Source organism: Eumetopias jubatus, unplaced genomic scaffold (genome assembly GCF_037043125.1).
Source record: "Eumetopias jubatus isolate StellerSeaLion01/CBP00866 unplaced genomic scaffold, mEumJub1_p1.0 scaffold_3, whole genome shotgun sequence".
NCBI lineage: Eukaryota > Metazoa > Chordata > Mammalia > Carnivora > Otariidae > Eumetopias > Eumetopias jubatus.
The window spans coordinates 116038078-116054620 of NW_028274809.1; the positions used below are offsets into that span (position 1 = coordinate 116038078).

General features: G+C 47.2%; 1 protein-coding gene across 1 annotated transcript in view; it reads left to right on the plus strand.

The window, feature by feature from the left end:
- Positions 1-2593: 2593 nt before the first annotated feature.
- FGF9 (fibroblast growth factor 9) overlaps positions 2594-16543 on the plus strand; it is a 28584-nt gene continuing 14634 nt past the window's right edge. The window contains exons 1-2 of the mRNA XM_028106545.2: positions 2594-2870; positions 11488-11591. Of these exons, the coding sequence (XP_027962346.1) occupies positions 2594-2870; positions 11488-11591 (381 nt within the window). The remainder of the gene's footprint in view (positions 2871-11487; positions 11592-16543) is intronic.

Sequence of the window (16543 nt, forward strand, 5' to 3'; positions counted from 1 at the left end):
AGGGGTGTGGGAATGGCAAGAAGGGAGGACCACCTCGCCCCTCTCCTTCCTCTTCGCTGGGGCCCAAGCAGCCTTCCACCTTGGGGGCAGGGGAAGGTCGCTCCAGGTCGCGGGCACCTCGTGCGCCCGAGAAATCTGCAAATTCATGACTCCCTATCGTCTTCGGGCGAAACCCTTCCGTCCTGAATAGGGAGGGCCAGCCCCAGTTCTTCACCTCCAGCCTTTAGCTGACTACTGAGGCGTGTCCCCCCCACCCCCCAAAAGGCTGAGTCCCTTTCCCACCGCAGGGGTCCAGTCTCTGCTTCGACTTTGCTTCGCACTCGCCTGTCCTGCAGTCAGTCTGGAGCTGTGCTCAAGTCTCGGCAACTTTCACCATTTTGGCCCGAGAGTCGGGCCATTTCGAAGACAATGTGAACAAAGAGGAGCCGGGGAGAGAGAGGGACCCGCGGGCGGGCTGCGGGGCGAATGTGTGCGCGCGTGGGTGCTGGGGACCGGGGGCTGTGCGGGCGCCGCGCAGGGGATCCGGGCGCCTGCAGAGTGTCCCCGCCACAGAGCGCGCCGCCGCAGGGCTCTCGGGCCGGCCTGGCCCGGCAGGGCCCCTAGAGGCCCGGGGTCGCGGATTTCTTTGTCCCGGCCTGTGGCTGTGCCCGAAGGCAGCCGGCCGCGAGCAGAAAGCCGAGCCTGGGCTCTGGAGCTCAGGCTTCCACTGGCGGCCCCGCGAGGCAGAGCAGGAAGGAACGGCTGCGGGCCCCAGGGCGCCCCCCACGCGCCCCGCGCCAGCTCTCCCGGCTCTGCCGCGGGCTTCAGACCGTGGTGGGGGGGGACACTGGAACTCCTCTTTCGCTTTCCCAACAGCGAAACAGGCTGAAACAGCGAGGGGTGGCACAGCTCCCCCTCATTAGCGTGCTTGGGGGAAAGAGGGAACCCACTGGCGCGCTCTTCTCCACCCCGACTCTCCAAAGATGCGCGCGCTAGTCGAACTCGGGGACAGTGGCGGTTCTCTGGCGCCCCCCCTGCCGACTGCACCGCGGCGGCCCGGATCCAGGCGGCGGGGCTGGACCTAAACATAGCCCCAACCGATGCCATCAGGAAGCCCAGAACAAAACCGGTGGCCACATCTGCCTCTGTGTTTGCGTGTGTGTGTGTGTGTGTGTGTGTGTGTGTGTGTCCTCTGTGTGTGTGTGTCTCCCTCTCTGTATCTCTCTCTTTCTCTCTCTCTCTCTCTCTCTCTCTCTCTCTCTCTCTCTCACACACACACACACACACACACACACACACGCTAGGTTCACATCCCTCCAGCTGCTTACCTGCAATACGGTTTGCGCTTCTTTCTGTGTGTGTCTGGCAGAAGAATGAAAGAGAAACTGCCATATCCATTAAAGCTCACTGAATCAAGCCCACTTCCCTCCAACTCTTTCAACCAAGTTTTATTTTATAATGCAATGCAAAATTACAGAGTCCATGTGAAAACTAGTTTCCAATTGTAGTCTGAACCTCCATCAATGTATCGAGCAAGACTTTAGGTTATCAGATTCAATTCCGCAGGACACTCAGGGTTTCTGCCTCCTGCCTCTCTCCATGCATCTTTCTTTGTAAAGCAAGTGTACGTCGGCTGTCCCCTAGGAAGTCTCGCGCTCTGGCACGCAGCGCCGGGCCTGCGGCAGAGCGGCGCGGTTGATGAAGGCGGGCGCTAGGACCGCGGGGAACCCGGGCGGCCGCGGCGCTACCTTAAACCCAGCCCAATGCCGCTGCCTGCGCCACTCTGCGCGCCGGCGGGGGCTGCGCAGGAGGAGCGCTCCGCCCGGCTACAACGCTCCGCGAGCCGGCGCGGCAACACCTGTTCGCGGCAGCCAGGGCGGCACGCGAGCTCCCGGTCGTGGCTCTCCTCGCTCGCCGCTCGCCGCCCGTCCTAAGCCAATGGACATCTGCCGAGCCTCTGGAGAATTCTGGATACTAGCTTTGGACGCCTAAAGTTTTTTTTCTTTTTGTTTTTTTAATAATTATTATTATTTCTGGAGGGGGGACCAGGAGGGGAGATTTTGTCGCCGCCGCCAACGTGAGATATTTTTTTCCCCTTGAAGGATTCATGCTGATGTCTGCAGAGTCGGTTAGAGTAAAAACAGCGCATGCCTTCCTGGAGTCGGGATCCGTAAATTCTGACGTAGCCCGTGCATCTTAAAATCCCTATAATAACGCCTAGGCATTTAAGTTGCTATGGTCATTCTGATCTCAAACCAAATGGAGAAACTACGGATTTTTTTTCCTTATTACGGTCGGATGGGATGAAGACCTTCCTGCCTGCTAAGAGCTGGGGATCTATCTATAGAGATACATAGATATGTTTATCAATATGTCAGTGTGTGAGTATAAAGTGGTGGTTTCTTAGACTATCAGTGGTTTGACCTTGAACCTGTGCCAGTGAAACAGATTACTTTTATTTATGCATTTAATGGATTGAAGAAAAGAACCTTTTTTTTTTTCTCTCTCTGCAACTGCAGTAAGGGAGGGGAGTTGGATATACCTCGCCTAATTATCTTCTGGGTTGATACCGTCATTATTGTTTATTCTTGTGCTCCAAAAGCCGAGTCCTCTGATGGCTCCCTTAGGTGAAGTTGGGAACTATTTCGGTGTGCAGGATGCGGTACCGTTTGGGAATGTGCCCGTGTTGCCGGTGGACAGTCCGGTTTTGTTAAGTGACCACCTGGGTCAGTCCGAAGCAGGGGGGCTTCCCAGGGGACCCGCAGTCACGGACTTGGATCATTTAAAGGGGATTCTCAGGCGGAGGCAGCTATACTGCAGGACTGGATTTCACTTAGAAATCTTCCCCAATGGTACTATCCAGGGAACCAGGAAAGACCACAGCCGATTTGGTAGGTATACCATTAACCCTTTAGTGTCCGGGCGATGACATGTTCGGGTTATAACTACCAAGAAGGTGGTGGCCGGGCGGGGGATGCGGGAAAGGATCTGTCCCTCTGTCTCTGTCTTGCCAGCTAAAAAAAAAAAAAAAGAAGAAGAAATAGCCTCGGGAATTGCAGGTCTGCCTCTGGCACTGATGCAAGTCTACATTGAAAGGCAGCCCCCCCTCCCCGACTTTTTTTGAAAAGAGGGCATGATTTATAAATATAACAAAAGTCTGTAGTTATTTTGCATCAGATACTCGGGAAGATCGGGTTTAGGAAGTTTCTTTTGAATGGACTGATTCCACGAGTTTAAAGCTTTAATCATTAACTACTGAGAACTTGAAAATGCCTTTTGCTCAAAGCAGTGGTTATCATCTTGTGCCCCAATGAAGTTTTTGCTCCTTCTCTTTTTCTTCTGATAAGTATACTGCTTGAATTGTAAATTAAGCGTATTGTTTATTCCCACCGCGAGGGTCTGAAAACCCCGAAGGCGAAGGTTGCTGACTGATTGTTCTGTTGGGAGGACTAAAGTCATATTTTAGACTCCGAGAGCAGCAGAGGCAGAGGCGCTGGGGGAAAATGACGGGAAGGGGCAGAACGCTCACCAGGGGCGTTTGTCCTTGCAGCTATCAAGTTATTACCTATGCTCCATATTTCTATAGTGTGTAGCCCTGTGTGGGTTTCCTGGGTGGCTCTCTGGTGTGAGTGTGCGCGCGCGTGCAAAAGCTGCGAGCTAATTTTAAAGGGCATTGCGAGGATTTCATTTCCCAAGGAGGGTACTTGTGACTCAGCATTGAGGGCTGCAGACCCGAGTGCTGGTGACTCTGCTCACTTTAAAGCCTGCACACACGTGCCTGCGGGGCTACCCTGAGCCCAGCAGCACAGTGTCAGCGAGCACAATACCGATGGAGGGACTCTAGAGTGTTTTCCTTACTTACTAAAAAGAAAGCGCCAGTTGGACAACCAGACTGTTGGAAGGAGTTAACTTCTCAGTGAACCCACCTGACAACACTTAAACTAGGTCGTAAAAAACAAAGTCCTGTGGTGATTTTTCTTCCTCATGCTTTAATGCCAGATGTTGAACACAGCCTAAACTATCTGTTTAGGCTCGTGGGGCTGTAGATGATGCCAGAAGGTGAGGAAGATTCAGGCCTGGGATGGGGATGGTCCCAGATACACGAGGCCCAGGATTTTCTCCCTTTGCTCACGGCCGATCCCAAGCCCCAGGCTGAACCTACTAGTGTGAATTTCTGGCAGTCTCCCCTCCCCGCTCAAAAAAGAAAAAAGAAAGAAAGAAAGAAAAGGCAAAGCTGTAGCTCTTTGCTTTGCAATTATTCAGTTGAAATATAACTGGACCCCCCCCCCCCTCGCCGAAATGAACTCAGCTCTGGTTGTTGCAAAGCGAAGACTAAACTTTACTAGAAGTGCTGTTCTATCTGGCCGCTTTAAGGGCTGCTACAGTGCCTAGCGTTCAGTGCCCGAACAACAGGCAGTGGGCGGCCGTGGGTGGGAGAGCCGAGAGTGTGCCGGGCCTCAGCGGGCACCCACTGGACGTCTGCACCGCGCAGGCTGATGGCTAGTGGCGTGGGCGGGCGGCCTAGGTGCGCTGGGCGGGGGGAGCCCCAATCCTCCCGCGCTCCCAGCCGGCAGGTGCCGTCTGCAACCCGGGCCCCCCGGCGCACTCGGCGGCCGCCGGGCCAGCTCCGCGCGGTCCTAAATACGCTCCGTTTCCGTCCTCCTTTCTACCCGGCTGGAGTGCGCCCTTCGGTGCTGCAGGGACTCCTTGTGTCCGGGGGCGACGGGCAGGGGCTGACACACTTCTGGCCGTGTTTGGGGAATGAGATTTTTTTTTTTTTGCCAAAGTTTAGTCCCTTCGCTTTCTCTTTGTGTGCGAGTGTGGGTCCAGCGGGGCTGACAGCCGCCGCCCCGGGCAGCGCGGTCGTTTGTGGTGTGGGAACCGCCGGAGGCGCGCACCGCGGCGGGAGAGTTGGTGGCGGGGACGGAGGACTGGCCGTAGGTCGTACCCCTGACCTCCCCCGTGCCATCTCGGACCCATCTCCCTCATCTGAAGCACGCAGTCAGGTCTCGGAGAGTCGGTGGCTCCGCTGTGCCCGGGAGGTGGGTCAAGGGCCCTGGCAGACAAGGCCGGAGCCACAGGGGAAGGTGTGGTGGTGGTGGGGGGGACAAAGGGCCGCGGAGGCGGGCGGAGGGGGCGGTGAGCTATTGTTAACGGTGTTCCGGGAGCAGGGCTCGCGGCTCGCGGGCCTGCGTCTCAGCCCCCAGGCTTGGGCCCCGGCCTCTGGGCGGGGGGTGGGTGGGGGAGCGCGGCGGGGTACACCGCTGCAAGGCCGGGGCAGCTTCATTGTGTACATTAGCCGAGCCCTGCCTTTGAGAGAGCACCTCGGAACCCCGGCGCAGCCCGACTGGGCCCCGGCGTGGAGAGATTATGGGATGTTCCAGCTGGGGTTCCTCCACGTCCCCACCCCCCATGAGATTCTTCTTCTTTTTTTTAAACGCAGTCACCTTTAGGGTAGGACGTTTGCTAAATGCAGTCGAGTTATTAGAAATCCAGTAAGTGCCACAGGGGAGAGTGAGGATTCAGGGGTGGAATTGTGGGGACCACGAGGGCGGAGAGAGCCCGAGAGGCGAGTTCTGGGGTCAGCGGACAAGGACTGCTGGCACAGCAGCTGAACAGAGATCATAAAACAAAAACTAGACGTCGTCACCTTCTCCCCCACCCCCAATCCTGGAGGTTGGAGAAAGGTGTCGCCAAGGAAGTGACATCTCTAGTCTTTCGACTCACTAGGCACTGTTGGCTGGGTCGGTAGGGGCAGTGCGGGTGGGAGGGGACTAGAGCCCTGGCCAGGGTTGGGGGGGGAGGGTCGCCGAGCAGGCGAGCTCAGGGGTCGGCCGGGAGCTGGCTGCGGGGAAGGGCGCGCCTGGCGCTCCGCTGTACCACTCACCCTCTTTTGGATGGAGCTGAGTGGGTGGCTGTGCGCAGTGGGGGTGGGGAAGGAGGGTGAGGCAGGAGGGTTATTTAAGTCTTTCATCCGGTTGCAGAGAGAAGCGGCCCCCGGGGTGACAGCAGTGCCGCGGTCTCCCGCTGCTACCGCTGCGGCAGGTCCCAATATTAGCAACCTTTGCAGCGAGGTGCGAGTGCCGGGAGCCTCCTACCCTTGCTTTCCCAGCCCCGCCCGGAAGGAGGGCTGGGCTCGTGGGCGCTAGGACCCGGCCGGCAGTGAGAGGGGAGGGCCGCGGAGCTAGCGGGCTCCGGCAGGGGGCCGGGGGGCTGCGGCAGCTCGCCACACCTGGCGCTCCAGCTAGCTCCCCGCAGCCTCTCCTTCTGCCCTCCTCCCTCCCTCATCTGCAGCCTCCCTCTCCTCATCCCTACTCCCTTCAGGGGATTTTGTCTCACCCAGTTTCTCTTCTGATTCTCTAGAAAAGAGTAGCTGCAGTGGGGGTAGCTTTACACCTTGATTAAAATAGAAGGTGCATTTCTACGTGCAATGAACCGGCAGAAGGAAACGTGCTGGAAAGATGATTTTTGCCACCCCCATGCAGCCGCCGGTGACTGCAGCTGCTGGCAAGCTTGGCGGTGACACAGCAGCGGCAGTGCAGGGGACGTGGGGGCGGGGCAGGAGCTGCGGCAGTGACAACTTAGGTGGGACCTTGAGAGAGCCCTTTGTTTTTTCCTTTGGGGGTGGTGGTGTGGAGATAAGGTTGAGCATGGAGAAAAGGAAGGAGGAATTGTATTTCTGGGTAGTAGGCTGGGGGAGCGAGAGGTTTCATTTCATACATACACACATATATATATATTTTTCTTTTTAAAGTACTTGCTAGACAGAAAAAAGTGAGCAGAAAATCAACTGAGGAAATGGTAATGCAGAATAATAAAAGAGTGAGCGTTGGTCCTGATCTGCTATTTAACTTGGCACAAGGAAGCCTGAGTGGATTGACCGCCTGACTTTGTGGGATGATGGCATGCTCTCTGCAGTCTGCCCTTTGGCCTGGAGTGGTGGCTCTAAAAGGCCGGACTTCATCAGGACCCCAGACAAGCATGACCTGGGGCTTCCTGTTCAATATCTCACTAAGGGAAAGACTTCCTATTTAAGGTGTTATTTTCTGGATTGGTTCAGATTCTTGAAAAATTGGAGTTGTAAACTCCCCTTTAGTCAGTCATTTCCTAAGGAAACTCTGAGATTTCCTCAAGTTGCTACAGACTCGGACTTACTCTGTCCCAGGCTTTGAGATGATTGATTTGGCAGCCCTGGTGTGGGATTCTCTGGGTGAGCAGGGAGCTCTGTAGGGAGGGGGTTTAATCTATTTTCGAAAGCTTCATGTCATGCCTCTCTCCACAGTCTGCATACATTCTTGTCCTCTAAAGAATGCAGCTCTGTTAAGTGTTGGGGGCTTTTAGGCTAGAGGGTTGTTTAGCATGGGCCAGAGTGGAGCCGCTTCTGCCTGTCCTCCCATTTGCCATGGCTAGTCTTATTATGGCCTTGGAAGGTGAGGCTCAGTGCCGAGGGGCTCTTGGGAGCTGGGCCAGCTTTGGGTTAATGGTCCATTTGAACAGAGCTCTGGGCTGACCAGTAATACCTAGCAAGTCTGGAGCAAGGATTGAGTCTGGTGTGGTCATTTTCTGAAAGTAGTCCCAGGAACTGTTGTGGCCTCTTGTGGACCAGAGATGATGTCAGACCCCATCAGACCCCCTTGGGCCCAGCGAGCACATCCTCAAAGGAACTGTTGGCTGCTGTGAAAGAGAAGAGCCAAATGCCACTAGCCACTGACCCTGTGCTTCCCCTGTCACTCCATCACTACCCATGACGGTGGCCCTTCTGAATTGAGGATGTCTTGGTTGTGTCTGCTGAAGAGGAGAAACAGCCCACCATGGCACACACGTGAGGGTCACAGTTTTAACATCAGGCACAAGTCCACCATTCCCTCCCTCCCTCTCTTCCAGTCTTCTTTCTTCTCTTCCTTGCCCTTCCCTTCCTCTCCTGTTGCTCATTAAACATTGAAATGTTTCTACACCGAAGACTTCTCCTAGGTTGCTATGGATGCATCAGCCCTCTGTACTGCACACTCACGCAAACAGATAACGTGGGGAGTGGGCTGTACCCGAATGAGTATGGTTGAAAGCACTTGCTTGGCTCAGGCCCAGAGAGAGGTTCGTTGACTTGGTGGAGGTTATGGAGTTTCTTGTGGACAAGATGGTACCAGGAATGTTAAGGATTCCAATCTGGGCGTTGGGGATCTTGTTGCCAGGCTGTCAGGTCTTTCTGACCTTACAACATTGGTGTTCTCTCTGTGTGTGGGGGGGAATGCTGTGACTCACACGATCAAGTGTTCTGCTTGCCCTTGGATCACTGAGGTGACCTCATAAAAGGCTGGGCTGTTCTTTTGAGGTCCCTGTTTTTCAAGGAGCTACAGAGATCTGGACGGTGGTGTGAGATGATGAAATCTTTCCCACCTGGGGTACTACATAGGTAGTTCCGTTTCCCGGGGAGAGCCCCTCAGAAACTGGTCTCACTTTCAGGAGGCCCCCTCTGACTCCCCTTCCCAAACCTGAGTGGCCGTACCCTAAGCATCTCCTTCTCACTGCCTTCACCACATTGTTATATTTATCTATTTGTCTTTCCTTCCACTAGATGATAAGCTCTTTGAGGCTATAGGGCTTAGGCTATATTTTATTCATCTTTGTATATTTAACAAATGGCATGTTTCTTGGCTTATAATGGTCACTCAATAATAATTTGTTGATCAAATAGGTCAGTGCATATGAATTAACAGCTATCTTGTTGATGCCAGAAAAAGAAACAAGATAGGTATCTTAACACTTTCATTTCTAAAGTATATAATAATAATTTCAGTACTTAAGTCGTTTAATAGACGTTAACTCTGTGCACATAAAAAATTTGGGTAAATGTCTACATACATAGGAGATGCCCATCTTCCCAAATTTGGCATGATGAGAGAGCACAGTCCCAGGAACTTACCTGCTCTTCATTTTCTCTGCTACTTCTAGTCCTGCTCATTGGGTCTGTAGAATCTGATCTAGGTAACATCTTCTAGTCACCAGTAAGGGAATGACTATATAAAAATGGTATAGAAATCACGGACACATGAAAAAAAGGTAAAAACAGTGATAAGAGGTACATAATCAATAAGGATTTAGGCTTTGATGTCTGATTGCTTAGGGCAAGTTACTTAACATTTTTAAACCTCAATGTCCCCATTTGTGAGCTGGAGATGAACATATTGTAATGCTGAGAGTTATTCTGAGGATTGAGTGAAAGAAGGCCTCTCGTTTGGCACAGACTAAATGCTCAAGTGTTCAAGCTATTACAATTGTCATTGTTGTGGTTTACTGATAGTCTTCTTGCTGTTCTAAAGACAAGCTAGTCAGATGGTTTTGTAAGATCGCACACACCCTGTGTTTTGGGGCCTGGTGGGTGATGATGATGATGAATATTCATGATTAGTTCTGCCTCCTCACTAGGAAAAAACCAAGAGGTCATCAAAGACCCTGTTGGAAGGTACAAGTGTCTTTTAGTTTTGTGATTAAACTCTTCCCCCTTGACATAGGATATTAAAGTGGTCAGACCTCAACCGGGGCAAAATGTGTCCTGTCATTTTATAAGGACAATTGGACATCGATGAATTCCTTACACTAATTTCAGAATCACTACGACCTATATTGTGGTGTGTTTTCAGGTAGCTAACAAGAGGTTCATATGCATATGGCTCCTAATGGTAATAAAATGCCACAATGTAAGTTATTTTTTAATCATAAGAATTGAAAATAGTACAATGAAATGAAATAATTGCATCAGTAAGGGAGGGCCTCTCACACGAAATGAATCTCATGGAGGTATTTCCTTATTTATCTTCCCATTTGCTTTGTGAGGTAGGGAAGGCTCGTAATAAACTAGCTGCTTTTAGACGCATCTTCTGATACAGAGTAGCAGCTTATCAGATCCCAAATGCAATTTGTAATTTCCCTTTATATTTTTTCCATACACTATTTCCCATTTTATGAAAATAGTTTTGCATATCCAGATAGATATTCTATAAAATGTAAACACAAGATATTTGTTATATTTTGTGCTTATCAAAGAATTAAGAATACCCCTTTGTAAGAAATCTCTCTTCTTTTTTTACATTGCCTTGAAATCCTTTGCTTCCTCAGATTTATGTAGTGCATATCTTCTTTCGATTGCCACACAGTCTACTTTGTGAGAGTTGCAAAATTAATTGTTTAAAAATCCATGTAAGTGCTTTTTTATTAGTCACACGAGACTACCTATAGCATACTTTTATCCTTAGTTTTTTCCTAAACTCTTAACTATAAGTGAATTTTTCAATATTTAAAGATACTTTTAAAATAAGAACTTAGTATTTGGTAAGTGTTAACTCAAGGTCTACACAAAGTGTAGCACTTTATAACAAACTTGAGCAAATGGCTAAGCACAAGTAATACTAGCATTGTCCCAAATATACAGGTGGGTAATCATCTTAAAACAACAATATGGTTAGGGCCATAAAATTCTGGATTCATACCCAGCTTAGGTGTTATTATTCTTAGTGAGGTAAGCAAGGGGAAAGAAGGGGGGAGAAAAGAAGATCATTATGTTCGTTTGATTTTGAGATATAGTCTTCCATGCCTATTTTATTTTTATTTTTTTATTTTTTTAAAGATTTTATTTGAGAGAGAATGAGATAGAGAGAGCATATGAGAGGGGGGAGGGTCAGAGGGAGAAGCAGACTCCCTGCTGAGCAGGGAGCCCGATGTGGGACTCCATCCTGGGACTCTAGGATCATGACCTGAGTGGAAGGCAGTCACTTAACCAACTGAGCCACCCAGGTGCCCCATGCCTATTTTAAATCAAGAGGATTTTTGGTATCAGTATTCCCCCCCCACCTCCAGAATATTATGTTATCTTAATTGCTTAACTAGCTCTTTGAGGCTTAGATAAGTACAGTAAAAATCCATACTTTGTGTAAGCAGAAATATTTGGGATATATGTAGGCTATTTTAATTTTCCAGATGGAGCTCAATAAAGTTATACAATAACTTTATCTTGGTTTATTGTTCCATATAAACTAATCAGGTCTTTGGTTAGCACCTGGTACTCTTGTTTTAAGGGACAGAAGACCATTCTCTGAATAGAATGTTTTCCAATATACGCCCATACACAAATACTTGATTTCATATTTACAAAGTGGGAGTAAGTTGTTTTTCTCTTAAATTATACTCTTGTAAGGTTGATTAGGAGATGTATTTTGGCTTATCTGTCATATCACTTCTTAGGGTATCTATAAATAGTAGCTTTTTCATTTTTAAAATGTTTTGTTCTGTGTTGTGTTGGTAAGTATTTTTGTATCATTATTATAAGATAGAGTTTAGCTGAAAAATCAGTTCTTTTGGAAGTGGTTTTAAGAGAAGAAACTTCTTTAATGAGTGTGAGATTATCCAAGTTGGGAACTGGGCTCAGTGTCCTCCTAAAAAGTCCGAGGGATGCTGAGACTTAGGAATTGCTCTGTGCTCTGACCTGTCTTTTGCCCTCTGCCATTTGTCTCATAGGCATTCTGGAATTTATCAGTATAGCAGTGGGCCTGGTCAGCATTCGAGGCGTGGACAGTGGACTCTACCTCGGGATGAATGAGAAGGGGGAGCTGTATGGATCAGTAAGTACTGGGAGAGACTTTGCCAATCCTTATGCTTCACATTTGATTTGAACTGCATTTTCTCTAGATTATAAATATCTAGAAATGAAACTGAGTCTGTTTGGAGAGAGTATAAGTTCTTGCTTTTTGAGAAAAACCATTTTGTTCTTATTTATAGATATCAGCCCTGGATCTTCACTAGACCAAAGTTTCTAAGAAAATGCTTTATTTATATGCCAAACCATTTTCATTATCAAGTAAATAAAAAATTCACAAGTGTGAAAAATCCCATATTTTGTATTGAATGGAAGTTATTTTTGAAATGAATTGAAATTATCTTCTCCTAAGCTTTGCAAAGCAGTGTAATTAAAACTAGAAATAGACAACTGTGCAGTGAGTATAAACCTCTTTCTTTGAGCTACATAAGACTTTCATTATGTAGAGAAGAGGGAGATGGAAATTATTGTCAGACATTCTTGTATGTGAATAAGAATATAAAAATATTATAATTATTTGCAAGTATTATGAGGTTTTTTTTTTCCTGTCTCACTTCCCATCTCTACTGGGTTGTAAGCTCCTTGAAGGAGGCAGTGAAGAAGTGTTTATTATAGCCTGGCAGGTGCCAAGTGCTTTTCCGTGTGCTCGGGGACAGCAGTGAATGAGACAAAGTCCCCGCTTCTGCTTTGAGAGAAGGGGACTGACTTTACATCTTTGCTATCTCTTTACTTGTGCTAGCAGAGTTTCTAAACTACAGTGCATGCTACACCATAGGAACTTGATACATTTTTGCTAAATGTATGCGTGTGGATCATAGATTACTAGTTACTATATACTAATTTGAGTTTTCAACAAGAGGCTTATAGTGAAATCAACCTTTGGTTTTTCCTTGCCATTATTGGTGGCCAAATGAGAATTTAATTCACATTATCTACAAAGGAGAACATTGATTAGAATCTATAGCAAGTTGAAAATTAAAAGAAACTCAGAATGGGAAACTGAAATGAAGGGGATTTTCATATATAATTAGGAGAAACATTTTCTAGGTCTACGCCTTTCTTATCCACATATTAGTAAATATATATAATGTGTACACACATGCACACATGCAAGGGTTGGAATGGTATCAAATTTTTACTCAAACACTCCAGATGACAAGAAATGGCCTGTGTAATTTGAATACAGCACACACCATTTTTAATGGTGTAAGATTGGTTTTTCTGCCTTGGTAAAATTTGAATCTAGATTGGTTGATTTTGTTAGATATTTAAGTCTTGTTTAAAAAAGTGCTTCCTTGAGAGAATAGATTATTTTAAAATATGTTTTTAAGCATAGGATTGGGTTTAGCTTTTTAAACACAGTTTGTGGTTTAGATAAAGTTATTTATGGCCTAAATTATCTTTGTCAGCACTTTTAAGTGCAAAGATAGAAGGTATAAGGAAGCGTTCCATATTATTATTATTATATATTATTATTATTATAGAGGGAGAGAGGGAGAGGGAGAGATCTTAAGCAGGCTCCACACCCAGCACGGAGCCCAGCCTCACGACCCTGAGATCATGACCTGAGCCAAAATCCAGAGTCAGATGCTTAGCCGACTGAGCCACCCAGGTGCCCCAGCTTTCACAGTTTTAAAACATAAAATGATGTTCTCCTTTTGTCACCCCCTCAATTGTTTTCACTCTTAGGTATATAGAGATTTAATTTATGGATAAAATTAAGTTGGTCACAGTTGAACTTGATAAACTGCTTCTTGTGTGTAGGGCACAATCCAGCTTTTAGTGGGTGGAAGGTTCCATGGTTTATCATCATGGTTTCCAGACTTCTTTGATCACATACCACCACCAAAACAATTTTTTTTGAGTATGAATCTCAACAGTATATATTAAATTACTTAAAGATTCAATACATAAAATATAGTTCATAGAGATTATTTTATTTTATAAAACTTGTATTAAGGTAAACATTTTAAAAGTTTGTGACAAATGAGTTAACACGAATAGAGGCCATTTTTGTTCACCGTTCCATGGACCACCTTGCACACCCCTGCAGAGTACCCTCCCCCAGAGAGAGATGACCAGTCTTTCAGATGAAATCACCAGCATGACAGCCTCCCGCAGTTTCTTGGTTGACAAGGAGAGTGGTGGCCTCTATGTTTGCTGTCCAGCCAAGCCTCATCTCCCTGTCTGGACTCTTGCCGTGGCTTCTTGCTCATCTCTCCTCTCCTCTGGCTGCTCCCCTGCCTTTGTGTGCCCCCGTCTGCAGCACAGGCTGAGAACAGAGTGCAGGCTGTAGAAGATACCCTGAATGTAGACCCAATGAATATCAGTGACAGTCCTGCCTGAAATTGTGGCCAGGTGGCAGAAAGTTGGAGAACCCCATCTTGGCATGTTTTCTGGGAAGCCCGACTGCCTCGTGTAGGGCTTTTTGAGCACACAGAGTGTGGCTGGGAGGACGCCTCCCACCTCCACTGCTATGTGGCTGCAAAGCCACACAGCTTGCTGACAGCGCCACCATGGAACCCCAGCTAGGCAAAGGGGCGAGTCTGAGAAAAGGCCTCCATTTCCTCCTGTGCTTGAAAATGCACAGTTTCTCACATAAAGAGTATCTTCAGGCTTGGAAACTGCCCGGAGGAAAGTATAATAAGGAGTGCTTTTCCAAATTGTGATTTCTTTTGTGGAAGAGTATCTCCCGCAGCTTCTCTGCATCCGGCTTCTCCCCTCTCCAGTCCATTCTCCACACTCATGGGAGAATCACCTTTCAAATCTCACATATGAGTGTCACTTCTCAGTGTGGATCCCTTCATATCTTGCCTTTGAAGGCGAACGCCCGCGTGCTTTAGCCTAGCATTCAGGACTTTTCACCAACCACTTTGCTGCATCTGCCTGTGGTAGGGGCTCAATAAACACTTGTTGGATTGAAATGAACTAAGCATTGTTATTTATTTTGATGTTTCATGAAACACATGGGTGTGGACCTCACCGGGTCTGCTTGTGTTGTCAGGCGTACTGAGAACTCCGCTGGAAGGGAGAATCCACCTCTTCATTCCCATGCTGAGTTGGACAGTGGTATGCCATCCCTGGTGTGTCCCTCCCAAGGGGGCTGGGGCTGGGGCTGGAAAGAGGTAGTGTAATGGCGAAAGCATGGCAAGGAGTCAGGAGACTTGTGCTCTCGTTCTGTGTCTGCCACTAGTGAGGTGCTGGGCCCTTGTTCTCCTCCTCTATGAGATGAATAGCTTGACTTTGATGTCTGGAGTGTCTTTTCCTAGTCTGGATCTCAAGAATTTATGCTTTGGATTTTTTAGGCTACTCCTGAGTCTTGTCTGCCTCATGCATGATGTTCTTTATGTACACAAAATGCTTACACATCGAGATCTTTTTGCCTGTAATGTACAGAGCTGGGAAGAAAGCTTTCTGGATAGCCAGATGGTCTTCCTTTTGGTTGTACCTAAGGCAGGAGAGGGGAATGGAGATAAGATCTGTGCTCCTCTGTGGCTAGGAATCACATTTTCCTTTGGGTTTGTGGTTATCATATCTGATGTGGCAGTGGACATGAGGAGTGACAAAAACATTACATTTTCATTGTGATGAGACTGGGAGAAGGAAAGAAAAGAAACAGGTGATAATTCTATTATTAAATACAGTTGACCCTTGATCAACATGTATTTGGACTGTGTGGGTACACTTCCAGGCAGGCGTTTTCTCTTTTCAATAAATACAGTACAATACTATAAATGTATTTTCTCTTCCTTGTGATTTTCTTAACACTGTCTTTTCTCTAGCTAACTTTATTGTTAAGGCTATAGTATGTAACCCATATAATGTACAAAATATGTGTTAATTGTTTTATGTTTTTGGTAAGACTTCCAGGCAATAGTAGGCTATCAGTAGTTCAGTTTGGGGGCAGTCAAAAGTTATAAGCAGATTTTTGACTGGGCAGGAGGTGAGTGCCCCTACCCCTGTGTTGCTCAAGGGTCAATTGTACACTAAAAATTGCAGCTTAAAGAATTTTTACCTATATGAAGTTGGGTAAAGCTCAGTACACTAAAGCGGGGAAGTTTCTAAACATTGGGGAAACCTTGAGAACACTTACCTTATTATGAAAGAAGGTAAATAGGAGATCTGGGGAAATAGCAGATTTCCCCTCAAAAAGTAAAGCAAAATATAGCAAATATTAATTTAAAATGTATTTTAGGATAAATTTTCTCTTTTCATCTGTGTAATTCTTTGGTTTCCAAGTTTATGTTAGGAATGTATCTAAAAAGCCAGAGGTGAAAGGGGTCATAGTTCTTCAGAAAAATGCATGGAATTCTGGTACCCTATTAGAATGTGGCAATAGGAAAAATACGATCGCTATTGTGTATCATGATATGATTTCAGGACAACCTGAAAGATTCTGGCTCTGGGGTGGGGTTCAATGCTTGAATTCATGTGTTAATTCACCCAGGCATCAATTCCTTCGTTTGCTCCTTCATTCGTAAACATTTATACCCACTATGTGCCCAGCACTGTGCTGAGTGCATTACTGTGCAACAAAGATCCCAAAATCTGGTAGTAGGCATGTATTTATAAATAATTCAGTGCAGAGTGCTGTGTGCTTGTATTAGAGAAACACACAAACATCTTGGGGGTCCAAAAGAGTGTTTAAGTAACTGCTTGAGGAAATTGGGTGGTAACATTTACACTGGATCTTGAGGGAGGAATAGGAGTCTCAGAAAAGGCAGGGCAGACAAGTTAGGGCACATGAGCTTTCAAATGTAAGATTAGAGTATCCTGCCTGAGTCAGAGAAAGGGTGTTAGATCGTGCATGTGCGGGCACACACACACACACACACACACACACACACACACACACACAGAAGATTATAGTTTATTAGAGTATTAGTTTACATTTGTCACTTTTGTTTGTATCAAGGAGACTAGAAGTAAGGCTTGGATAGTTACTTTTAGAGTCTTAATCTAATTTATCTGAATGTT